General features: G+C 43.9%; 1 protein-coding gene across 1 annotated transcript in view; it reads right to left on the bottom strand.

Annotated features, from left to right (window-relative positions):
• Nucleotides 1-24,468, bottom strand: part of LOC119378915 (23 kDa integral membrane protein) — a 49,727-nt gene extending 25,259 nt beyond the window's left edge. The window contains exons 1-4 of the mRNA XM_037647988.2: nt 24,230-24,468; nt 20,059-20,244; nt 16,652-16,726; nt 8,561-8,656 (exon numbers count right to left, since the gene is read on the bottom strand). Of these exons, the coding sequence (XP_037503916.1) occupies nt 8,561-8,656; nt 16,652-16,726; nt 20,059-20,244; nt 24,230-24,295 (423 nt within the window). The 5' untranslated portion in view covers nt 24,296-24,468. The remainder of the gene's footprint in view (nt 1-8,560; nt 8,657-16,651; nt 16,727-20,058; nt 20,245-24,229) is intronic.
• Between the last annotated feature and the right edge of the window lie 2,269 nt (nt 24,469-26,737).

Here is a 26,737-nt window from a genome sequence, read left to right as displayed (position 1 = left end):
GAAAGATGTGGCAGAGTTGGGGGGCTTAATTAATGCTGTTTTGGACCTGAAATTTGGGCAGGAAGTCCGAAAAATCGGACGCCGAAGCTTTTTAGCATCCAAAATTTCAGATGTTCTTATATATCGACGTCTACGAGGCAGATTTGGAACTCCGGACATGAAGGGAGCACACCCTTGTCTGCCACATCAGTTGGCCTTCCACAGCAGTTGAAAGAGGAGGAGAGGCTGAGGAAATGGCATCTCTGCCTATCACGTGTAAAGTGTTGTCGGCAACACTTTGGTTGCACCAAATCATGTACATAAATGCAATTCGGCCTCTACATTGCCTCACTCTTAATAAGAAAGACAACTATGAAATATGATCCCACCAGCGCTTCATCAACCTAGCGAAAAGAAACACTTTCATGTTGCGATCTCACAAGAACATACTTAGGGATTCTCTGCAACTTTTTCTGTAATTTCACTTCGAATTATTCGAAAAATGTTCAAGAAATATTCGAAAATTATTCGATTCGCACTCAATCTTTATTATTCGAATTCGCTTCGCACCCAAAATTTTGCTATTTGCACAGCTCTACAAGAAAGTCTTGATTTTTCTTCATATCACCCTCTCTATTTGCACTAATCTGAAAGATTTCTCAGCGCATGGAGCAATATAATTTCCACAAAATCAATTTATAGCATGCCTGTAAGGTGAATCGGAGCCAAAACTATGTGAAAATAGCATTTATTCAACGATGTGCAGATGACTCCGTGAAATCGGCAAGTGTTAACATCTCCATACTTCGCGCAGGTAGAATAAAAAAAGTTTTGCAGTAGAAAGTTGCATAAAGAAGTTTTGCAGTAGAAATGAAGGCAGATTTTTTAAACCCTTTGTGCGTCAGCGGGACACATACTTCACACTTTTCCGGCTGCAGAAAAAATTTTCTTCCACATTACCTGTCGCAATTAGTGCAACACTAGTCACCCATATCTTACCCAAGCCTTCGTAATCTCGAGCAAACTTCTTTTTACCATGCTTATGAAAGGTGGAATGTCGTTGAATTTAGATTAATTTTTTTTACGATAGCTTCTAAATTTTCCTCTTCAGATAGAAAGAACCTACGAATCAAAATGCTGGATAATTTTCTCTTTTTCTGGTTTTTCATAAGGGCGATTTTTTTTTCAGAGGCTTCCAGTCATCACGTGTTTTGTAAATTTGCGCAATAACATGACCGATAAATGCAAGAAACAGAATCCCCTGCGAAATTGCAACGTTCATCACTCAGCATAATTGTGGATAATGGTGCGTGGAAATATTTTTCTTGATATCATATATAGTGGGCATATATTCAGGGACAACCACTGTACTTGACAATTTCGACAGACAAAGAAAAGGCGGACAAATGGAGAGAGAGGAAAACGTTTATTGGGTGGCCAGTAAGTGAATGTGGGAGAGTCCCTTATTCCAGGAAAAATGGAAAAAAAAAATTCGGCAGATCTCACGCGTTGTGGGAATCTGTTTCATGCGAAGCAGTCAGCGAGTACTTAAATTAAGTCTATGCTGTGTTTTATCACTTTGAGCCAAGCGTTACGAGGTGGATCAACGTCTTTTTGTATGTGTAGTAGCTGTGCGCACATCGTGGGCTTACCAGGCAAGTCGACAACACTGGCGTTTAAAGGGTAACTTATGGTGCGACGTAACATCAGCCCTCCTGTTAGAGTACATACGTCAGTATTATCGAAAATAAGTGCACTTTACGGTGCAATCATGTGAATATCATACATCACTTTTGTTAATGCATTCCTCCGGGGTCGAGCGATGCCTCAATATAGCTTGCTGAATTATAGGAATACAAATGTAATGTTTATTAGACTGCTATCCCACGTGAAAATGGGATATGAATTCCCAGCTGGAAATCTGGTTTCCAGCCTGGTTTTCAGCTGGAAATGGCTCTTCAGGCTGGAAATTTTCCATTCCCAGCTGGAAATACAATTTCCAGCTGGGAATGAAACCCATTCCAGGCTGGAAATGGTATTTCCAGCATGGATATGGAAATCATTCCCGACTGGAAAGCCATTTCCAGCTTGACGTTTCCTGTTCCAGTTGGGAAGTTATATTTCCAGCTGGAAATTTTTCTAGCTTCAGTTGGGAAATAATTTGCTCAGCATGAAATTTTCTTGTTTGAGCGAGGAAGTGGTGTAGTTGACAAAAGGAATCCCAGCTGCCCAAAGATTGATCTGCATACAATTAAGTGATAGCAGATTAAGTGTATAATGCAGACCGTGCATTTAGACATGACTTAGAACAGTGGTTCTCAAATGGGGGTCCGCGAGGTCATTCTTCGGGGTCTGCAACACCCAATTAAGCTTGCAAAAAAAGAGAGAGTTTTTTGAAGGCCCACTATGTCCCGTGACAGCGGCCCCTTCTGGTTTTTGGTATGCTTCACTGCATTACATTTGTGCAGTGCGACGGAGCTGACTTATGTTTCTCCTTCATGAGGTGGCTGTAAAGTTTCTGTTGCAGTTTTCTACGACATATGCGAGCATGCTTTTTCCAGGCTTGCATATTTGAAAAACAAACATCGCGATAAAGAGGTTGAATGTGGCTGCAGGCCAGAGAACTTATTGACAAGTCGTTCAGATCGAATTGACGTGGCACTTTTGCCTGACCATTCTTTGCCACGTAGAAATAAAAGGCACCTATTTCACACGCTGCATATTGCGTATAACCCACCGACCCCCTCTTCCTCTGACTGCAAGGGGTCCCCCTGAAACATCCATGTCTGAGAACCACATTGAATATTCATCACATGGCACATAGGATACATTTTACAACCGTGATCTTCCGCGCCCCGTACGGCTGGGTTGCAAAAAAATTGAAAAATATGTATGGCTGGGGTAACACGCACTTTTATTTGACCTTTTCAGTAGTCGTGCGCCCGGTCGACACGGCATTACAAATATGTTACAACTGTATACGTCCAACCAGGTGCTTGCTCAGTTCATCATTGAGCCGTTGCGCCAATAGCTAGTGTTTAAACAATAGTAGTTACTTCCTTGTGAAAAGGGGCATTATTTTCAGCATTCGCCATTGACTGCCACGATCGAATAGCAGTGAACTTTGCTAACTTGCTCCCTCCGACGCCGCGGCCATGAAAAATGCCGCACTGCCGCGATGTTTGTTGGCGTCTCAGTAGCTCTATTCTCGTATCATTTCTCGGTGACTTATGACGTTAATGCTAAATAATAACCTACTCTTTAATATAAATACAGCGTACAAAATTTATGTTTCTTTTTTTAAGGTTAACACCATTAAAGACAGTGGTCCGATAGACCGCATAAATTATTATGTCGCCGCAGTCAGCCACAGTTTCGTACAGCACATGGCGGCTAGTCGTGGTGATATTGGTGATATCTGTGCGTGTGTGTGCTCGGTGTTCGCTACTCTAGGGAGTTTCCTTGATGAATATCTGTGCGACAGTTACATGGAATAGTTCTTTGTGGTCAGGTTTATCTCTGGAAAGTGTTACGAGTGATGACCAGCATGTTCGAGCGGTTTTTATTGCTGTACTGTGTGCGATGTCTTGGATACACCAGCGCCGATCAAGGGACAGCGATTTTCTCAGCTCTAACTGTTCCATTTGGAGGTAAGTTGCACTTACATATTTCAAATATAAGTGAACGTTTGTCTCAAATGTTTGTGGGCTTCGTTATCACGATGTCATGTTACCTGGCTGCGTGTAATGTTTACATATGCGCGAAGTACACTACAGGCCGGTTTGTGTAAGCAGCCTTTGTCTCCAGTAGCACTGTGCCGTGCAATGCTTGTGCCTACTGGTGCGCATGCGTCTATGCAACAAACGCGAGTAATTACATATGTTCGAGTGAACTCATTGGACGCCTATTCGGAGTAGTTTAAGGTCGATATAAATAATCGTTACATAGCACCTACAGTATGAACCGCAGTGCTCATCAGATCTTGCTCACCTTTGCTTTGCACTGCATTGACTTTGTATTGTGGTACTGCTTTTGAAAGCTGTATTGATGCTGTTCATGTGATTTGGTAAAACTATACTTTTGCTAGAATTGCGTTTTATGGGTCATTGTGGTTTTGATGTTTGCTCATTATGTATATTTTTTTTTTCAGGTGATGTACGAGGATATGAGCAAACTCATTCTACATCTCGAGATATGTTTTAACACTTGCTACAAGCGTTCAAATAAATGCTGTTAAATTTCACCACCATGTTCTTTGACTGCGTGCAGTTCACTGGACGAACAGGTCCTGTAGGAACCATGCTAAGACGCATGCGATAGCCGCGAGGTCAAATCTGGAAACTCTTCCATTTCCAGCTGGGAATGAAGGATTCCAACTAGAAATTTTGCCATTTCCTGCTGGAAATATTTTCTGGAAATATTTCCATTCCCAACTGGAAATATTTGCATTCCCAGCTGGGTTATGGAACCTGGAAATTTTTCCAGGCTGGAAATTTTCCCATTTCTAGCTGGGAAATTTTCCAGCCTGAAAAGATTTCCAGGTTTCATAACCCAGCTGGGAATGGGAATCATTTTCACCTGGGATAAAAGTGGATCCAACACTGGAACCACAGACGTTAATCTGATATGACGTCAATATCGTACGAGTACATATGCGCTGTTTATTGCTTTCTTGTAAAATTAGATAGCCAGCACCACAACCACAATTGACGTTGCACCAACATTCCGCCTGCATAGGCAGTTTTTCCAAACCAGTTTATAGACCTGGCATGGCTCTGTGGTAGAACACCTGATTGTCACGCAGAATGCTTGGGTTCGATTCCTACTGGGATCCTAATTTTTATTCTTTCCATTCATCGGGTCAATGCTGCTGATGCCTGTTTTTCTTAACGCTCTTGCATTTAAATTACCAATGTCTGCTCTTGCCGTTCCTGGGTAGATATAAACTGTCAATCACCTGTGGCGCATACCCGTACACCACGACCCGTGGTAAATAATATGTGCCACACGTGTCTGGAGGAAAGGGTTTGACGACGTACTAGACAGGATTTTCACGTTTTTCATGTCATGACCCGACAGTCATATTCGTCAAAATCTCTTACCCTCCCATGCCAATTTTGGTCTACACCAAGTTAATGAGACAATCATGGGAGCACCCAGACGTAGGCGGGCGGATGGATGGATGGATGGATGGATGGATGGATGGATTGATCGATGGATCGATAGATAGATAGATAGATAGATAGATAGATAGATAGATAGATAGATAGATAGATAGATAGATAGATAGACAGACAGATAGATAGCCTTGCGAGCACTGAAATGCATGACGTGTGTACTGACATGCCTTCAGAGCTATTTCTGCTGTCGCTGTAGCGATTTGACCACTTAAGGGGAGACACGGGTATGGGAGGCCGAAAATTTTCTGAAAAACCGGTTTTTTTGAAGTATTTTTTTTCATAATCATTAAGTTCTGAGGAAGCTGCTCCTAAAATACTATAGCCCTGTAATGCGTATTTGTCGAGTTATTGGGCCGCAAAGTCAGTTTGATGACCATTTTCGCTTCCGAAACCACCTCAAAAACGGTCGTATTCAACGCCGCAGTGCGCGAGAACCGCGCCAAGTAGCGCGGCCATTTTGGTCTCATTTTAAAGACGCATTTTTCTATTATCTGTTCCTAGCAGAAGAACGTTTTTCGTCTAGCAACAACGCAGCTATCATGCATAAAGAAAAACCAAATACTCGCACATCATTGGTGCGTTTTTGTCACGTGGAGCAGTTCCCGGTTTCCCATTGGACGCGAAGGGATTCGTCTGCTAGACCGCGGCGTGCAAGCCGCCATTTTGCGTAGAGGCCTAACAACGGCTGTGAATTCGGTGCAATGGCAGGCAGTCATCGGAAGTTCCGGAGTGCTCATGCGTTCGGAAAAAGGCGAAAACGGCGTCCGAGAGCCCGCACCTTATCACCAGTGAGACCTTCTGCCGCCGAGAACTCGGCCGAAGCAGGCTGTGCCAGCGCTATCACCGCCGCGGCACCCGCGATCGCGGACGCAATAGCCGCGTCCCATGATCAGACGAAAGCTGTGCGCGTCGACACTCCCCTGGTTTCCGACGCTGAAAAAGTGGCCCTCGAGTGTCGTGCGAGTGATGTTCTGCAAGACCTTTCATCGAAGTCTGCCACACAACGCAAGCGGTCTTTTTTCCAAGACTCGGATGGAGCCGCAACGTCTGGTACGCCGTTCACCGTCGTTAGCTTAGAGTTGGTGAACGAACTTCTTCAGTGTATGAAGTGCGGTGTGTGTGGCGGGCCTGGCAGAATCTCATAAGAAGACCGCGAATATGGCACCGCCGCGAAACTTGTTCTGACATGTGACGAGTGCGGCAAACTGAAGACCGTATGGAGCTCGCCGAGAGCAGGGGGGGACGCAGCGCACGGCCCTTTTGAAATTAACGTGCTCGCGGTTCGCGCGGCAATGAGCACAGGAAACGGACAAACTGCGCTGAATGATATTTTTTCCGCCCTAAATATTTCACGGAGAGGCCTACATACCAAGACATACCAGGATTATGTGAAATTGAAAATGAACCCTGCTGCGCAGAAGGCTGCCGCGCGCGTTATTGAGGACTGCGCGAGCACCGTGAAAACTGTGTATTCCGAACTTAACTTTGGAAATCCTGGTAACATCGCGGTTTCCTTTGATGGGACTTGGCTGACCAGGGGCCACTCATCCCATATTTGTGTAGGGACCGTGATTGAACTATTCACGGGTTATGTGCTCGACTTCGTCGTCCTGTCAAACTTCTGTTTGGGCTGCCAGCTAGGGCCGAAGGAGGACAACCCAAGGTATGCCGAGTGGCTAGCTGGCCACACTTGCCAAAAGAATACCTCCAGTAAGCCAGGACAAATGGAGGTGGAAGCAGCACAAATTTTATTTGGCCGCTCATTGGAGAGACATGGGCTCCGCTACACAACCATGTTGTGTGATGGAGACAGCCGGGCCTTCAACAGTCTGCAGGAGGCACAGGTATATGGCTTCGTGCCAATAGAAAAAGAGGACTGTATCAACCATGTGCATAAGCGCATGGGCACAGCTCTTCGAAACCTCCTGCAACAACAAAGAGCCGAAGGAAAGCCAAGCCTTGGCGGCAAGGGCAAACTGACAGGCGAGCTGGTCACGAAGCTCACTTCATATTATGGATGAGCTTTACAAAGTAACCAAGGAAACAGAGGCCATGCATAATGCTGTCCGGGCAACCTTTTATCACGTAGCATCTACTGATGCAAGCCCTCAGCACTCTCACTGCCCAACTGGTGAAAAGTCATGGTGCAAGTACAACAGGGCTGTTGCCAAGCAGGAGACTCCTCCGAAGCATCGCAACAACCTGCCGGAGTATGTGGTTGATGCCTTGCGACCTGTTTACATGCGCCTCTCTGACAAGAAATTGCTGGAGCGTTGTCAGCGAGGCAAAACGCAGAACCCAAATGAGAGCCTGCACTCCGTCATCTGGTCGCTCGTGTCCAAGAACAAGCACGCGTCCCTTTTCACTGTTGAAGCTGCTGTGGCTGAAGCCGTCGCAAGGTTCAACGCTGGCAAAGGGAGAGCAGATGCCGCCATATTGAAGGAGCTGCACCTGCAGCAGAGTGTTGTGGCCGCTGAAAGATGCTCAGAAAAGGACAGTCGACGACTAGTGGCATCAGAGAGGAAGCATGAGCATGCTGAAAACTTCAAGCATGCCATGAAAAGAAAGCGCACCAAGGAGAATGATGATGACTACGTTCCTGGTGGCTTCTAACATGGTTAATACACAGATTCACACCTTTTCTTGTTGAATATAAATGCTCAGCATGTTCCTAAACTTCTTTTGTTGTTTTCTCAAAACAACATTTTTCATCACACCCTAAGCCATTGCCCACAGTATCTTTTGATGTAGCAGTCGGATTTTGATAATTCTTGCAGCATTTGAAAGCTTATACATCGATTAGTGCAAGAAAACCAAAAAAATGTGATATTTTTATTTAGAACAGGGATTTAATTAGCAACAAAGTTAAGCAACAGTTTCAGATTTCTGATGAGTATACTTGTTAAGGCCATAACTCTGGTATCAATGAAGCTAAAAATAAAATTATGGTTTTGTTGCACTCCCCGGCCTTCATAGAATGCTGTCATGTCAAATTTGTAACAATATTTTATGAGGAAGATGTCAAAAGGCTGGGCAGAATGCAAGTTTATGTAACAGTCAATATTTAAAAATCTAAAAGTGATAGCAAAAAACTAATTGCATATTTGTTTTCAGCTGTGAAAGATACATATTGTATTAAAATTTCAGCTGGAAATACTGAAAATTAAAAAAAAATTTTTTCGGACCAGTGTCTCCCCTTAAGCGATCTAAAAAAACGAATGTTTTTTCGGACAGCCCAATTTTTCAGACTGTTTCGTGGTTCGTAGGGAGTTTGAGAAATCGACGTTGACTGTATAACAAAAGCAATTTAGCGTCGGGGGTCTCTCTAAGGCAATGAATGACTAGTAGTAAGCAAATAAACAAAAGTATTCACTAAGAAACACCAAGTAACTCAGCCTTACGCTGCTTTGGATGTCATCCCACAGACGCTCCACATCAGTGTCGTTGTGGTAGCGCTCGATAGACTTTGTGGCTTCCGACCTGATGGCACTCTCAATCTGAAATGATATATGTTATTAATGAATTTCCCTTGAATTGTAGTAAGTAGTAAACATCACAAAAAGATCTCAACAAATTGCACACTGAGAAACATGAAGTACATATCTACAATGGCTTTGGGCATACAGGAAGTAGATGACTAAATATTGCAAGGAATGTACAAGTTAAACAGGTGATGCAAGGTCCCCACTTTAGACCACACACTAACATTTCGTTTCACCTGAAAAGAACACTGACAAATGTTGCATATAGTTTTTTTTCTGCTGCAATGAATAGCTAATGACTCTCGTATCATGGCTGGAAACCTCGGTTGCTCCAGTACACAGTGGGTAATTACTTGGATATGTTTTTATAACACCCAGTCGCAGTTTCAGTTTCAGGGAACGCTGAAAGAGCCAAGGCCAAGTGTTTTTTTTTTTTCCCCCGTAAACACAGCTGGGCCAGTGACCACACAAAACAGTGCCATGCACTGCGCACAGCAACATGTGCACAGTTGACAACTGCGGCGCAAAGCACGTGCAAGGAGCATGGCAGCCAACACAGACTCGCGGTGTAGGAGTTTGTTGGTTGTTTACATCAAAACCAAGTTGCTGTTATTGTCGCGAGGTGCTCCATCTTGCATTCAGTTGCACGGCGTACACTTCATCACTGGCTTCAAATACAGTAAAACCTCGTTAAAGGAACACTTAAGGCAAATGTTAAGTCAACATTGATGGCTCAAATAATGTTCCGGAAGCCTCGTAGTCTTGTTTCGTGCCAACGAAATGCTTAGTTTGAAAGGAAATCACATGTCAGTGGTGCGCAGGGCGTTAGAGTACTTCAAATTACCCGCCTGGAAAGAGCCTCCTGACGTAGAGTTTGCCTTGCCCAACGTTGCCCCTTTACTGCCCGGAAGCCGATGCTGCGGTTTCTGCTCTGAAGGGCACATTAGAAGCCTGGCTCAAATCGCGGTTGATCTTGTTCGTAATCCTCTACACAAAAGTGCAGCGAGAACACACGCAGATTTCTTGGTTGTTTAGCACGCTGTCACAGAGGCACGGCACTCTGCCACTCTTCGGCGTGGGGGTTTACTTGCGGCACCCAATGGACAGTCACGTCAGTTTCTTCGCTGCAGCTGCTGTTGCTCAAGCGACGCATGCCATTCAGGCACCCGGCAACATAACAGGGATGCAGCATTTTGTCGAACTTTACGCTAGAGCGACTTTTATGAGCGTGCAAAGCACACGCAATAATACGCGATAACGAAACTACCACTGAAAGGCGACTGCGCGAGCGGAGAGCAGCCCGGCGAAAACAAACTTTTAAACCACCTGCGCCATTCTCCTCGGTAATGCCAAGTTTTTTCCATGAATGAAACAAACGCACAAGCAGCATTTTATTACGTCTTGTAACGTACGGAATGTTATTTTTTTATTGCAATTAGTTCGAGTACTAGTGATTAATTGTACTCTGAACTCTTGACGTCACCAGGCTCATTCCAAAATGTCCCACTGGTAGTGCATATCGTGTCCTACATTTACCTTAATTTCTCAATTAGCAAAGCACTGCTGTTGACAATACTGATGTTTTAGGCGTTCTCAAACATTCCCCTTTCACTCTGACAAATTATTTGCCTTTAGTGTCCCTTTAATTCAGTCACTGGGACCGAAAAATCTTCGAATTAAGTGGGTTTTCAAATTAACGACACATAAAAGAAGTGGGATGCACAGAACTTTGTTGAATTACTGAGAGTAATCAGAGGTGGTCATTTGCTGTTCCTGCTAGATTGAGGCCCTAAGGGTTACGTTTTCCAGCTATACCCGGCCCCAATTTTGCCACAAACCCGGGTGAATGGCGGGCCTCGCTGCTGCCAGTGCAAAAAAAAAAAAAAAAAAAAGACAGTCTTGTGGTCAGCTGAAATGTGCGCCTGTGAAAAACATGTGCTTCACTGCAACACAGTGGTGACACACGGGCAGCATGCAACCTGCTCCTCGCAACGTCAGCGCGTCATGATGCGACCATTCGGCCATTCTTTCTGGTAAAATAAATAATTTAATATTGGCCAGTGCGATGGAATTCACGATGTGTTCTGGCTGGAAAACATGATCATTGAACATTATTGGAAACATTTCGGTGCGCACACAATAGACTGAAACGAAAGGCGAGGAGACAAACGGTGTGCACGCCGAAATGTTTCCAATAATGTCCTCAAACCAACTCGCCCAGCTCTCCATACTATTACATGATCATTGAAGTTTTTGAACTGAGTTTTAAGGAGGCGTTGCAGGCAAGAATCGCGCTAGCAGTGCAAATGCGCAAATTGCCGGAGCAACCGCCGATCGGAGGTTCGCATACATCGCAAATTCAGTCAGACAGTCCTTTGTTATTTTTTCTTTTCCCAGAAAGAATAGGCAAATCATGGCGCGCTGACGTAGCAAGAAGCATGCAACATAGTGCCCGCGTGTCACCACTGTGTTGCAGTGAAACATGTTTTCTTTTCCGCAGGTGCACATTTCAGCTGACCACGAAAGGGCTTTTTTTTTCTTTTTGTACTGGCAGCAGCGAGGCTGGGGTGCTTCACCTGTCACTCATTAGTATCGCTACATTGCATTGCCCTGTGGCTCTTAAGGCCCGTCGTTTCCGCGGACTTGGGGCGAAATTGGGAATTTGCACACCGGCACCCAAAGTTTTCTAATTAACCGGGCTGATGCTGATCGCTGCTTCAAATTATCCACTCAAATTTACTTTGCAAAATACGGGACCACAGAAATCCTTCGAATTAGGCAGGATTTAGAATTAACAGAGTTCGTATTGACAAGGTTTTACTCTATGTTCCACGCTATATTTACCGTTGACATTTTGTAGATGTGTGAGTGTGTCTAAACAAATATCTCGCAGGCTGCCTTGCCTTCGAAATTTTATGTCAGTACTCTTAAGACCTATACATAAAAACAATTTAGCACTAAGGTTTACATGTAAACTGAGCCGCTGTGCGAGCAGCAGCCTGAACTTACTCCACACTTCCACGTTCCTCTTGAAACACAGCTGTGGTAAAAGCCCAATTTTTATTTCACAAAGCCATTACGGATGTAGAAATTACAATAATTAAAAGAGAAGGTTTACTGCATCAGTCATTATGTGAAGATAATTGTTATACTATTTCACAGAAAACTAATGCAGAAAGTGCAACTACCGTATTTTCCGGTGTATAAGTCGCACCTTTGTATAAGACGCACCCCCTACTTTCTACGACTTTCGAAAGAAAAAATGATATATAAGACGCACCTTTGTATAAGACGCGTCTATTTTTAACTCAGTCGACATGATAAAACACAATGACCCACGCAGAGTACATTGATTGCGAAATGCGTAGTCACGCACGGCACTGAATATCTGTAAGCAGCAGTTTTATTAAGGCGCAGGAAACCACTATTTATTCTACTGGATTTGAAGCCACATCCTTCGGCGCACTGTCAAAAGTTCTTCCGCCTCGGTTGGCAGCATCGCTGGGTTGCCGTCGTCAGCCTCTGAGTAACTTTTACGCAGTATTGTAAGCACCTTGAAGCACATCGTTGGCACTGCCTGTACTATGGTGGCTACCATACCTTTAGGGCATTACCAGACTTGGCGAGAACACATAAACAACGAACGCGCCGCACGGTTATCACACGATCGTCGGATACCATCTACACACACATACAAAACGTAAATGGCGACCGGAAGCCGGAAGCTGCGACTACTGCTGGACTGCAGCGACGTCTCACACGGAAACTGATGATGATGATAATGAAGTGGTACTTTCGCTTTTGTAACTGATATTGTGGGCGCTACAACGTTACAATGGACCGTTGTGGTGCTCTTTTTTTATTTATTGCCTCAGTTCTGTGGGTTTAATTCTTCGTTTAAAAACAAACAATTCAAACAGTACAATGGGGCACGCGACAGTGGTGGCTTTTACTGCGGCCGTAGTCTCCGTGGTTGCCGCGCTGCTTGAACAGCAAGTCTAAGATCGCAGCCGCTTCATTTTTACAACAAAATTAGATATATTTTTTTACGAATGCTCTCGAGCTCTGTTTATCATACTCAAATTAAATATAAACAAATTGGTCTCGCAGAATCACGTGACTTTTTGCGTATATAAGACGCACCGTTGTATAAGACGCACCAGCGAAAATCTAGGAAAAAAGGTGCGTCTTATACACCGGAAAATACGGTACTTTCAAGTGATTCAAATAAAACCACACTTGCTGGGGGAGAAAATGTAACACGAACAGTGAGCATGCTTTTTTTAGCAGTGTAAAATGAATTCTGGGGATTTACATGCCAGAACCGCAATATGATTATAAGGCACACTGTGGTGGGGGGCTCCGTATTAAGTTCAACCATCTAGGCCTCTTCAATGTGGACCTAATTCTAAGCACACGGGTGTTTTACCTTTTGTATAACACAGATAGTGTATAAATTAGGCATTCCATTACCATGCTGTTCTCACCGAAAGTTTTTCCGGCCTTCTAGTGTTCTTTTATCAGTTTTGTACACTGTGCATTTTGCGTTTTTTGCTCAGTCCTGCTGTAGCCCAACAGAGCTGTAGCGCATACGTATAAGTTAAGAAAATGTTCCGTAACTCTGATGGCATTCACCATACCAGAGAAAGGTCACACCACCGTGACGTGGTAAAAGATGTTGCAGAGTTTGTCAGGGCACGACGAGAAGAGAAAATACCCATGATGACAAATATACAGGCAAAGGCGAGGGAGGTCGCTAACCTAGTTCTAGATCAGCAGGGTTTCAGTGACAAAATTCATGGAGCGTTTTGGATCCAGTATCAGACGACCAACTCATGCGCCAGAAACACCCAAGTGACTTCATTTAGGGACAATACCATTCATTTATTGCCAAGAAATGAACCATGTCTGCACATACTGATCTGATGAGTTTCAGCTTTTTGTTCAATGCATGGAAGGAGACATTCTTACTGATTTTACTAAAGCCGCAGAGAAAAAAAGCTAAATTTCGGATATAGATTGTAAAAGCAAGTTGTAATACTTACTGTGCAATTTTTAATGGTTAAAGCCTAAAGACAGGTCTTATTTTGGTTAAAGGGAAGCTGAAGCACTTCTTAAAAAAAAAAAAAAAACTTTGGGGTGTGTAATCATAGTATGATCCCTGCTGAATTCGAAAACCAATGTAAGAGTTCACAGAAGTGAACGCAAATAGCATTTTTTTGGCAAAAAACAGCGGCTGCAGCCACAGGGCTTCTTGAGATGCTGAGCGAACGCAGTGACGTCATCTTCAGTGTGCCGTGTCATCGGTAACATCAGCATTGTTAAAGCATGGCCTTTGCGATCTGTTCCACCAACGTGCACAGCCAGAACTAGTCACGGAGGCCACGGTTGAAGATACGACACTGCTGCGCGGCTCCGCCAAAGCTACCGTAGTTCCGGTTAGTTTTATCCCACGCCACAGTCGCCCGCTGACGCGTGCCTTGCAGGACATCAATAAAGTTTTTCAACCAACCAACCCCCACTTACGGCGCATTTGCGTGGGTGGAGCAAGACGAACTTTTCTTTCGCATGTTTTAAAGCTCCGTGCGACCACAACAGTTAAGTATTTTCAGATTATGGAGGTATATTCTAGTTTGGATCTTTTACAGTCGAGCCCGCTTATAACCAACCGAGTGTGACGCGGCACCCATTCGTTATATCCAGAAGTTCGTAGTAAATGAAACAGCTTTAAAAATGTTGCAAGTGAAAGTGAAAAATTTATTTTTTTGCAAAAAAGTCCGTGATGCACGTCCGTTTCAACAGCACAGATGTGATAAGTACAGTCTCGAGTTTATTTAAGGCAGCAGCGTGTTCTTCGCTGAGGCTCTTGGCATATACAAGCTGCCTGATACTGTGTAGCCAATTGCTACAGGCACGCTTGTGGGCGCTGGCTCCAAAGTTTCGTCGTCGTCGTCATCCGATTCCTCCGAATTGCTCTTGCCACGCACTTCATTCACTATGCCCTCATCCGTGCACGGTTCCGCAGTGTCGGCATCATCATCGGCCGTAATGAAGTCCTCCCAGCAGATCTCCCGCTCTCCAATGTCGGAGTCGACAACGCGCTGCCACAAATCACCGCCGGATTGGTCCTCTTTGGGAGCTTCAGGCTCGGTATCGAGTGTGACGTCAACGAAGCCGGCCTTGCGGAAAGTTATGCACGCATGTAGCAGTCACCTCCGTTCACGAAGCCTTCAGCATCTCCAAAGATGAGTACAATGTCACCCGAAGCGGCAGGTTGGCTGCAGGGTGGTCAACAGCTATGAGCAAGCGCTCCACAACGCGACGCCTATAATAACTCTTAAACGCGCGAATGATGCCCAAGTCAAGCGGTTGCACTTTAGACGTGTTGGGCGGCAGGAAAAGCAGGGTCACTGCCGTCAGAGAGGCTTGTATGTGGTGTGCGGAGAAGTTGTCAATCACGAGCAGCACGCGCCTGCCTTGCTTGTGCATGTCACGGTCAAATTCGCTCAGCCACTACGAATAAATCGCACGTCATCCACGCTTTCGCATTATGCCTGTAACACATAGGCATAAAGCCCCGGAAGCAACGCGCTTCTTCGACTTCCCGATTACGAATGGCACGCACCGGTCCCTGCCACCTATATTAGTGCACAAAAGTGCTGTGACGCGCACTTTACTGTGTTTGCCGCCAGCGCACTTGTCTCCTTTCATGGCGAGAGTTTTTTCTGCAGCATCTGATAGAATAACGCAGTTTTGTCTGCGTTATAGACGTCTCGCTCCGCACAGCTTAAAATGGTGTCTATTTGTTTCATACCACGAGGCAACGTCTTGGTCGCTTGCCGAGGCCGCCTCTTGATTTGAAAACAATGCCATGGCGCACCTTGAACCAATGTAGCCAGCCATTTCCGGGGCAGAAGTTGGGAAAGTCCAACAGGAATGCGAAGTCTTTCGCTTTGGCCAGCATCATAGGACCGTTTACCGGAATGTTCCGAGCCCGCACGTTGACGAACCATTTCAGTAGCACGTCCTCCAGGTCCGCGTAGGTGGCCCTCCGCAAACGCTCTCTATCAGTCGAGTTGGCATCGGCACTGATGATCTTGTCCTTGTTTTTCAGGATCGTCGATATGGTTGACTTGCACACGCCATACTTTTTAACCAACTCGCAGTTTTTCCCACCTTGAGAGAGCTCTGTCAAAATGGCTCGCTTGGTAGCAATGTCCAGCGCATTTCGCTTCGTGCCACCGTCCGTCATTCTGACCGCACGCTTCGTGAACACCAACAGTGAGCAAGACGCGCACGTGTGATAAGACAAGAAAGCACGCGTGCAACTTCTCTGGGCTCGTTTCTAGCCAAAAAAAGCTGGATGCGGCAGCGTCGCGGAGGAGACTGGCGAAGGAGCTGTGAGGGAGGGTAGCTCGGGTAGCTTGCTTGGGAGAGTAGCCTGCGCCGGCTGTGCGTGTGTCAGAAAAATTTAGGGCCCGTTCACGCTCAGTCAGCATGCATGCGGAACGAATCGCGAACTGTCGAAGTCTGTGGGGATGCGGGAGAGAGGAGGGAGGGGTGCATAACAAAACAACAGTGGGGGAGAGCTACAACTAGACGGCAGCGGAGGCGTTTAGCAATAGGAATCTATGGGCACCTCGTCGATGGCTTATCGGTGGTCGAAAGTGGTGTCCCAGGAAGTCGCCAGAGCGCCGACTCCGTTCGCTGTTACCGATCGGCAGGGCTCAGAGACTTTCCTTGTAAGTGCGAAAAAATTTTGCGCCATAGAGATAATGTATATTTCCATGGTAACGCGGGCATCGTTCGTTTGAAGTGGGGCCATTATATGTGGGCTCGACTGTATAACATAGTTGTATGCAAGAAGACTAGGCATGTCGCAGGGAGCGACATAAATCCAGGAGTTTTGTACGTGTTGCTCTGCAAGTCAATACAGGGACAAAAATGGACAAAATAGCCAATACAGACTATCAACATGGAAATTGCTAAAGATAGATATTACCACTTTACCTTTGATCGGTAGGCATATGCAGCAATGGCAGCTCCCAGTTCACAGATCAAAATAATGGTCAGCAACACACTGAACTGAAAGTAAGAATAGTACCTATTATGCAAGCGGTACTAGCAAGAATGGTTGATCAATAGTACCAATACACATGCATATCAATAAAGCTAAATGAAACACAGACAACATTCAGTTAACCCTTTCCCTAGCGTAGACTAGCCGAGCTTGTCCACAGGAGATTGTACTGCTCCAAGCAAAAACTAGCTGCATTCATTCATGCTGAAACAAGAACTTGCACAGTGCCGCAGTCCGCCTACCCCATTTCATTTTTGTCAGTTCTCTTTGACTTCAAGAGATGATGCAGTAAAACAAAAAACGCATTCAAAGCATGCATTCAGGTCGGGAAACGATTTGATTCTAGCAACCAGCATTTAAAAATTATGTCCTCCTCTGTGTGCATGTGTACTGACAAGGGCTACGCTCAGGAAAAACGAAAAAGAAAGCGCTTGTTTGCCTTTGAAGTTTTGGCAGACTGACAGTGAAGAATTTCAGTTCTCCACCGAGTGAGGCAGCAACACTGCTGAGCAGCAAATACTCTCAAATTAGGATTCTCCCGACAACAACATCTGGACAGCGTCTGGACGTATCATCAGTGGAAGCTGATAGATGTAAACAAACCCACACGGGCACTTCCAAGGCTCATTTTCACAGCCTCACTTGTCACTGCTGGCTTTTTTTTTGTTTTTTTTTTTTAATTTCAAAGAGATTTTCTGCACAAAAGACTAACTAGACTCTGGCACTCTACATGGTGCAGTGCAGCAAGCCAACAACTCTTCCCCATTTTCAAAAAAATATTTGGATGCATCTTACAAATAAAGTGTTCCGTTTTGAGTTGCTTCAAGATACATAGAATCAATCGGGTAAATAAAAAAATCTGAATTTTCATATTTTTGGCCAAAAAGACTAGGGAAAGGTTTAACGGGGTGCATTCTTCCGCTAATCAAGCACACACCAGATACTGAAAACCAGACTGATACTTCACTGACTACTGCATTTTTCCTTCCAGTAAGCAACACACCAACACCTCATACAATTGAAAGACCAACACAGCACTATCGATATCGTTTGCTGCTTCTGCTGCTTGCCACAAGTATACACTGACTTGACAAGTAAGCAATTCTTGCTTTTTTTTTTGTCAAATTCAATATTGTAATACATATTAAACAAGAACACCCCACTGCAGATAATTCAGACATCATTCACATAGTGTACATAAAAACTAATATGGAAGGTTTTCTTTAATGCTGTGAGAATGTTACCTACTACACTAAAATTAAACATCCTACAGGTACATAGTGTGTGCCACCTTTGACAAATGACTGGTGCAAGCCAAAAATTTTTCAGATGAAGTTTTTAAAAATTATGCTGCCTTAAAACAACTGCTGCTTATACTTTTCTGTGTCATCCAAGATCACTTTTTTTTATAGACAAAGCAGTGTACTAGGTATGTGTTCATTCCAAGGTTGAAGTAAAACAGTTATACAGGGTGTTTTTTGAGACAATACAGATTTTTGATAAAAATCCAACGACAGTAAGGCTCATGTTTTCACACACCTACCCCACATCGAGGCGGCAAAACTTTGCCGCAGTTACAATGACACTGTTACCACTAATTAACAAAAGCTCGTTAATTAGCTTTTTAATTATTGACTTGAGGGCAGGTGTTTATATTAGAAAGTTATAGTGCGCACCAATTTAAGGCATACCTTTTTTTACAAATCACAAAAGTTCGAGATATTCATCGAATGTCAAGGGCGAAATCAAAACAGATCACGTGAAGCACGACCGTTCTGCTACGTCATACCGGAACTACCCGTCACAAGGGCACGACGAAATTTGAATGAAGGCAAGCCACGGCCGTATGTTTTCGTAAAAGCTGCAAGTCATCTCACTTGTGCCCGCGCATCGCCTTATTGTAGCACGTAGTGTTTGGTGCTTATCCGTTTCTTTCGAACTGTGCACAAGAAAACCGCGATATCAACCTTTCCTTTGTCTGGTAAACATAAAACTCAGGGGCTGCCACTTCGGCGCTTCTTGCAGACACGCGAAATAGTTATTCGTGCCTCTTTATAGTTTAAGAAAGAAATATATAAGCACTGCCGATAGCACACAAACATTAAGCTGTCTACTTGTCATGCCGATTTTTCTGACCAGATTCTGCTTCTGTGTGCCTACATTCGAATTTCGTCACTTCCATGTCACACGTCATCCCGGTGCTCCGCCGCATTTTGTGCGTGCCGGGTGCGATGAGTTTCGATTTCGCCCTTGAATTTCGATGAAGAATATCTTGAACTGCGTGCAACTTTCACGATTTGTAAAAAAAATAGGTATGCCATGAATTGGCATGCACTACAACTTTCTAATATAAACACCTGCCTTCAAGTAAATAATTGAAAAGTTAATGAGTTTTTGTTAATTAGTGGCAACAGTCATTTTAACTGCGGCAAAGATTTCCGTCTCAACATAGAGTTCATGTGGGAAGACTGCAAGGGGCTTACTGTCATAGGATTTTTATAAAAAAATCTGTAGTGTCTAAAAAAACTCCGTATACATATGTACATAAGAACAACATCACTTGAAAAGGAATTTATTGCAAGAAGCTGTCTGTCTACAGCTGTAAAAAAACTGATCACTTCTTGGTTATCAGCGGACCATCTGTATGCACAAAGACCACTAATTAGAGCATGAAATCAGAAGTTGCCACACTGAAATCTGAAACAATAGCCAAGACGTTTAAGTCCATGATTTAGTAGCAAGAGTTGTCACAATATTTTGGTTCTTTTGTGGCACACACTCATTCATAAAACATTACCCCTTTAAACTTTATGCAGGTCAAGATGTAAAAGTGTGTTCTGAAAGGATACGGCACTCCACCTAGTTTTTGTATTAAACTAATCGAGGAGTTTCATGTCCCGACACTGCACACCGGGTGACGAGATCCCATAGTGGAGGGCTCTGGGTTAATTTTTGGCCACCTGGGTTTTTTAAAGAGCACCTATACCTAAATTCTTGCACTTATATCGAAATGTGACTGCGTCCAGGAATCTGTGCTCGGCAGCAGAACGCCATAGCCAATTAACTACCATGGCAAGTGAATTTTAAACATATGTAAAATAAAATATGAAAGCAATTAGAATCGTATAATGATCTTCCTGTCAGCACTCATAGGTTGTGTGCATAGTTAATTTCTACTGGCACTGTGGGAATACAAGAAGCAAAGCAACAATGTTTTGTGATAAGAAACCAAAACTCATCTGGATGTGCAGAACAGCATTACACATTAGTGCCTCAATCCTTATGCAGTTTCACAATTATATACCTCAAAAAGGCCATACAAATCCAGAGTACGTACCGCCATGATCATGTGGTAGTTCTCCCGAATGGCACCGCAGCATCCCAGGAAGGCAAGCACAAAGACGAAGACCCCCAAGACCACAATGGCCACGGGTGCACCCAAGTAGCCCTCATAGAAAGGCTTTTGTGGGCTTAGCGCCGTCAGCACCACTGCGCCAACAGCTATCAAGGCAATGCCGCAGAGCTGCCAGAGCGAGAAGCATGAAAACATTGAACAAGCAGGCTGGATAAAAAAGTACGAAGTTGTTTTCATATAAAAATTATCAATAAAGGTTGCTATCCACCCGAAACAACGCAGATACACAAAGCAGTTAGCTTTCACGGTGGTTACCAATTTTCTTACACGAGATTTCCCACTACCCTACAAGCTCCTGCAACACATTGGTGAAGCTTAAATGTATACAAGTACAAAGGACATTCATAAAGTTTGTATTATCAGTGCCATAACTTTGGAACAGCTGCAAATGGCCGGCTCAAAGTTGGTGTACATCTCTCATTTTAGTTGAATGCAAATACTCTGTTTGATATAGCAATGCATAACCCACCCAGGACTTCACAACAAAAACTCAGAGTTGACTGACAGATGAGCACTGATGTGCCTTCTGCATTTGGAGAGTCAATGCAAAAAATTCACGACCAATTTGGTGACAGTGTATGGCAAGGATGCCCCACCTTCTAAAGCTATTGTGAAATGTGCAGGCAATTTCATGCAGTTGAACAGAGTTGCTTACAGTCACTGAATGGTGAGCCACAAACAGCACAAGTGCTGTAGAGCCACTGGACAGGCAAAATACACCAGCAGCTTAAGGTGAATGTGGACCATGATATACACCAGAATGTTAACCTCTGTCTTCATGGCAATACAAGCTTCCTGAACATCCCTTGTCCATAAAAGGCAGATTCTACCTTTTAACCTTTTGTGCCAGTCAAAAATAGCAACGACCATGAATGAAGTTGTCAGACTTTACTCCTTCCAAAGTGTTCTCTTGTTCACCCCAAAGCACGAGATACGCTAATTACATAACTATTTTGCTTCCCATTCGCAATATGCATGGCAAACGCCAAATCCAGTCTGTTGTACCCGAGGTAAAAGTAGTAGCGCAAACATACAAGACAGTCCACATAGAAAAGACACGACACAAACAGGAATATGTACCAACTAGGCCCAAATGAAGTTTTATTATTGCCTGTTGTAGCTCGAGTCTGGAACTCAATATTGATAGACATTGAATTATTAAATAACACTCATTCCTTACCAAGAACTTACTACCCGAGCCATGTATTGGAGCCACGAGTGATTATATGCATAATATACTCAATGCAGACTATTTTAAAGATGATAGTCTTTCTTGGGATACTTGAACGCAGAAATTTGGTCAGTCTTTCTGTCTGTCTGTCTGTGTGTCACACAATTCAGCCACCCCGCCAAAGTTTAAGCACTTGCTGAACACCCGGCCACCTTGAACTGGTAGCTGCGTTCATACTTGTGAACACTGTCAATCAAAAAGCAAATATTACGCATATCTGAGGCGCAACATCAATATTGAAGTATTAGGTGGTGTGTTCCTTTACTAGAAAATACATAGATACATAATTCTGAAGCCCCTAGTGTTTCTTAGGCTGCACTGAAAATGTGACGCTATGCACGAAAAAGCCCTCTGCCGACAATATGGTGATGCCACCTGGCAGTGGCCCTAGGAACAGTATCACGGGTGGCCGCGGATGAGACTAGGACTCATGTAGTACGGTCAGCAGAAGACTATCGTCTTTCGACAACATTTGCAGCGAAGCACGTAGATACGCAGCCAATTTTTTCTACCCGTTATCACATTCCTTTTCAATGTGAATGAGGCTTTTCTGATGTATATATTCTTGCTAGCATTTCATACCTGCAATACTACTGATGTTTTTCAATTGGACCTACAAAAAAGCTTATTGATATGGGTCCACAAATTTGCTGGCACTCTTCCTGTTGTATATTTACCAAAATACATTGAATTAAGTCTAAACAAGACACCAAAAGAAACATTACAATAACAGAGGGCTTATCACGCAAGCACATAAACAGCTAAGGTACGCCTAAGAAAATACACATTAACTGGAGAAATTGTGCTAATGCTTTTACGCAAAATGCCTAAACAAGCTTTGCCCAATACTATATGCATTGAAGTTAGCACTCTGAAAGGTTATCAACAAGTACAAACTAACATTTAACTAGTTCCTACATGCCAGTGCTTTCCAAACTTACTCTCGTTCAGGAGAGCCAGAACTTGTTAAAAAAAAAAAGCTGTTTCATACACTGAAATTTTGTCTCATACTTGCTGTTCAAGCTGCGTACTACGTCAGAACTACGGAAAACATGCAACAACAAAAGTTTCAGGCTATTCAAGCTTGCATGTAATCAAAGGTAGCAATAGTCAAGAATGTAAAACTTCTTGCGACTTAAGAGCAATATAGCTGTTCCTAAATTTCAATCATTCATGATGTCAACATGGACTCCCCAAACAAGCACTTTTAAAGTGCACTGAGACAACAATTCTAGTGCGGTCTGGTTGATACTAGAAAATTTTATTTCAGCATACAAGTACAAAACAGGTAAAGCACAACAGAGGCCACTTTACGTTTGTTAAATATACGCAGTAACTACCGCCAGATGCAAGCACATCTTGCACAATAGTGTTCCAGAGTAGTCAAATAGTACAGAAATCAGCAAGGTGGAGAACCTGGTAGCTTCCACCCAAAGAAGCACAAGGCTGCATGTTAATTAGGCAACTGCAAAGCTATGAACCAACAAAGAAACGAATAGGGCTCTCAAAACTTTGCAGATGAAACATCCAATCTCATCCACAGTTCGACCAGAGAAAGTCGACAATCTATCGTTTTCATAGCTTTACTAAGGTGTGCGTGCAAGGAAACTAAAACTTGTGAAAAAAAAGATCAAAGAAAAAGAAAGTTTTTTAAGCATGTGTTAGCACAGAAAGAAGTCTTCATTATATTGTGCATCACAACGAATGACGTTAGTCAATTCCACACAGGTTCGATAGCGAGCTATAGGATTAAGAAACTGAGTGTGGATTCTACTAGTTCAGCAGAAATTAGTATCGCTACTACATGCGCCAACCAAGCTTTGAGCTGGTACGGTTGCGGCGTAATGCCAGACTATTACGACAAGCCGCACCACTTCAAAGCTCCAGTGCCGCGGCGCTGGTTCCGGACGGTTGCACACACGTGATTCAGACTTGCGCAGTATCGAAAACGCTCAACCTAAAAAGTGGAGTGATAACAGGCGGACAGCTAAAGTCTACATAACATTTCTGGGCATTTTTAGTATACTAGCGTTCAGAGCAAGCGTACTGATTAAACTACAGGCTGAAATGTCAAGGCGAGGAACGAAACCACGACAGCCAAACAGAAAGCAAGTACTACGCGCTAACCAAGTACGCATGCGCCTCACGAACGCCGAAACCCTTATGTCTTCGAGCTGAAATGCAGTTTCCGTTTTGTACTGTTATACAAACCTGACCTGTGTGGCAAGACAAGACCGGCGCCTAGCGTTATTTCTACTTATTGCGACATTTCCCACATCATGCGACGGATGTGCCGTAACGGAGGCAAAACGCCCCTACAATGGCGCCATTGAGCGCCCTTTCCGACAAAGTATCACAAGCTTAAGTTTCTACATTAGCAACACGGTAGACGGGCCGTTTGCATGCGAAGAACGCCTGTCAGGCGCAAAAGTGGAAGCCATTTAATGAGGTTTTCGAATATGTCATGATCCTCCTCGTGGAGCTGTCATCAATATTTACCCAAGGTTTGCGGGCCTAACGCTTTTAGAAGCACGAACGACTGTACCACACATTGCACAAACTGGGAATTACATGTATCAACGCGTATCTACGGAAACCGGATAGTCCAAAACGGGAGGCCAGCCGTCCGTAGTGCGTACCAACTTGAAACGACGAAAAGTCTTTCAAACCGCGTCAAGGCTAAGCACCTAGCGAAAATCACGCACAAATACTCGAAAACCACGGGCTGTACAAATCTCGCATATACGCGCTTACTTGTCACCGGCCAGACACATACTGATAAAACCTGCTTTCCTTTCCTATCACTGCGACGCGCCCTGCCACAGAAGCAGTCCTAAAAAATAAGTATAAATCAATACTTACAACAAATATGGCATTAAAAGCAAAGAGGAGATACTTCACAAATCCCATCTTTGACGAATTCACCATGGTGAACAGAAGTGGTTAATCTATGCCGCTGGGGAAACAAAAAAACAGGAGAAGAAAGTTGCCAACCAACACGGTGTCTACTGCGGACGGAGCGTTAATGGCCTTCGCCTCCGCGCGCGCGTGCTCCTGTTGTGTTCATCCGCGCGGCGCAGCCCGCGCGCGCGGCTGCAGCGAGCGGAAAATGGGGCGCTATGATCGATAAACACTCGCAACTAAATTGCCCACTCTGTCTTATTTCTTGAGATGTGTGGAATAGCACTTAACCTTTCTATGCGTAAATAAAAAATCTATGATGTGTATCGTCTAATTGAGAAACAAACCGCCGCAGTATGAGGAACTATTTTCTTAGACTTGCCGGGACGCTGGCCGCTCTCGCCAGTCCCTCCTCACGAGCTGTGACGTAGTTTGTGCGCGAAAAGTTTTCAAGCCAGCGGGTGGTGAATCACGCCGGCGCGCGTATCTCAAGGGTCCATTCACGTGGGTATGAAGCGTCAAGCGGAGTCATCAGCAGTTCCGCGAGACGCCTGCCTCAAAGTGAAACTATATGTCTAGGCAAGGCAATCTTTGCGATACCGTTCTCTACGCGTACGCTCAATCTTCGCATCAGGCAAGGAACAAATAAAAATGTGTCCAGCTGGATGAACAAATGGGTGTAGTTGCATCTTACTGAAAACTTGAGCTGCTCTGGATTGCGCAAGAAAAAGTAGAAGACACACTTTGACAGAAGGGACGCTCACGCTACCAATTATGCTGGGTCGCTAAAAGTGTATCGGATGCATTGTGTGTTATAAAGGCCTGCAATAAACTTTAAACTGCGCTCTTTTATTGCCATGGTTACTTAAGTTACGTTTCTTTTTTTTTTCTTTCTTTTAGTAGACGGATGCTTCAGTGGGGAATCAAATGCAAGGTCTACGTTCCGACAGGTCTGTGCCTATTGTTGTGCTCGAGAATACTGCGATGAGCGCAGCGCAGCAGGTGCTTGGCGCGTGTTAGCCGCAGGTGCTCTTGATAGCAGATTGCAATAAAGGAAGCTAGCAGCATGAAGGTATAACGCCCCTCTCCCGATTGTCACTCCTATATTGAGAAGCTAATCGCGCTGACATTATTGCATGATCCGAATAACGGTTCGTTTCTGCGTATTATTCACTCTGTGTTTGATGCGTTTTATTATTATTTTAGCTCTTTGCTTTGAACAAACGTGTTCCGATATGGGTGGAATGCAAGAACGCTATGTGTACCGTATGTCTCGGGTGCATGTCAGAGAACCGTGATTGTCAAACTAACGCGGACTCCTCTTTCTACGCCGTTTCTCGTAGCTTCTGCGTTGCCTTGGGGTACTGAATTAGCTCAAGCAGTCTTTGAATGGCATCTTTTTGTTCAGACTTGTAATACGTACAAAGAAAGAAAAGGAAAATTTTGCTGAGCATGGCTCGTGAACGCCTCAGAAACTGTGCTCAGTTTTGGTGCTTCTGTTCTGGGTAGTGCCACAGGGATGCCTTTGATGCGGTTCGTAATTTTATTCAAGCTACTAAACGTCTACCACTTTAAGATACAATTTTCCAAATATTTGTAACGTAATAAAAAATGCACTAAAATATAGTACTTTCATTCAAAATTGTCCTGATCAGGTGAACACAGCTGCCTGGTCTACTTGCAAATGTCACAGAAATTGCAGTATTTCTTTTTTTACATATTCTCTCTGGTTTTCGTTTCATTTATTTATTTTTTAATTACTACGTCTTCTTTAAATTGTTATCTAAATGTTCAGGTGACGAAGTCCTGGCCAATACCCCCCGCAGTGGATATGAGCCATATTGATGAGGAAACAAACAAAGAAATATTCCGCAAATTAAAGCTTATCATGAAATTTGCCGGAAGTAGAAACATTTTAATTCCGAGAGAAAACGCTACTTCATCAGGCGGGAACATAAAGCACGGTAGACAAAAATTACGTCTAATTTATCCATGAACTTAGCTGACAGATGTCATGGGGAGTTTGCGGCAGGCCCGTAGGGGGGGGGGGGGGGGAAGAGGCTAGGGGCCCGGGCCCCCCACGAAATTTTGGTGAAATAGGTGTTTTTACCAAAAATAAGTAACAAAAATAAGTGTTTTTCTCAAAAAGTCAAGGTTTTCAGCAAGTGTCCCCCCCTCCCCGAAAAAAATTCTTGGCTACGGGCCTGGTTTGTGGCCATCTGCTCCCACTGGCAGCTAGCTTTATTTCGTCCACTTTGATTTCACTTTACCTGACATTTCTACATTTTAAATGTGACTTACAAATAATTTCAGAGCAAATTATTCGCGCGTTTCACTTTATGTTGGATTTCATACCGCGGGAACAAACAGCATACACAAGTTATTATTATTATTATTATTATTATTATTATTATTATTATTATTATTATTATTATTATTATTATTATTATTATATTATTATAGATAGAT

This window comes from Rhipicephalus sanguineus, chromosome 1 (genome assembly GCF_013339695.2).
Source record: "Rhipicephalus sanguineus isolate Rsan-2018 chromosome 1, BIME_Rsan_1.4, whole genome shotgun sequence".
In the NCBI taxonomy this organism is placed as follows: domain Eukaryota; kingdom Metazoa; phylum Arthropoda; class Arachnida; order Ixodida; family Ixodidae; genus Rhipicephalus; species Rhipicephalus sanguineus.
The sequence above is the reverse complement of the archived record's forward strand: the minus strand, read 5'-3'. Positions and strand labels throughout refer to the sequence as shown.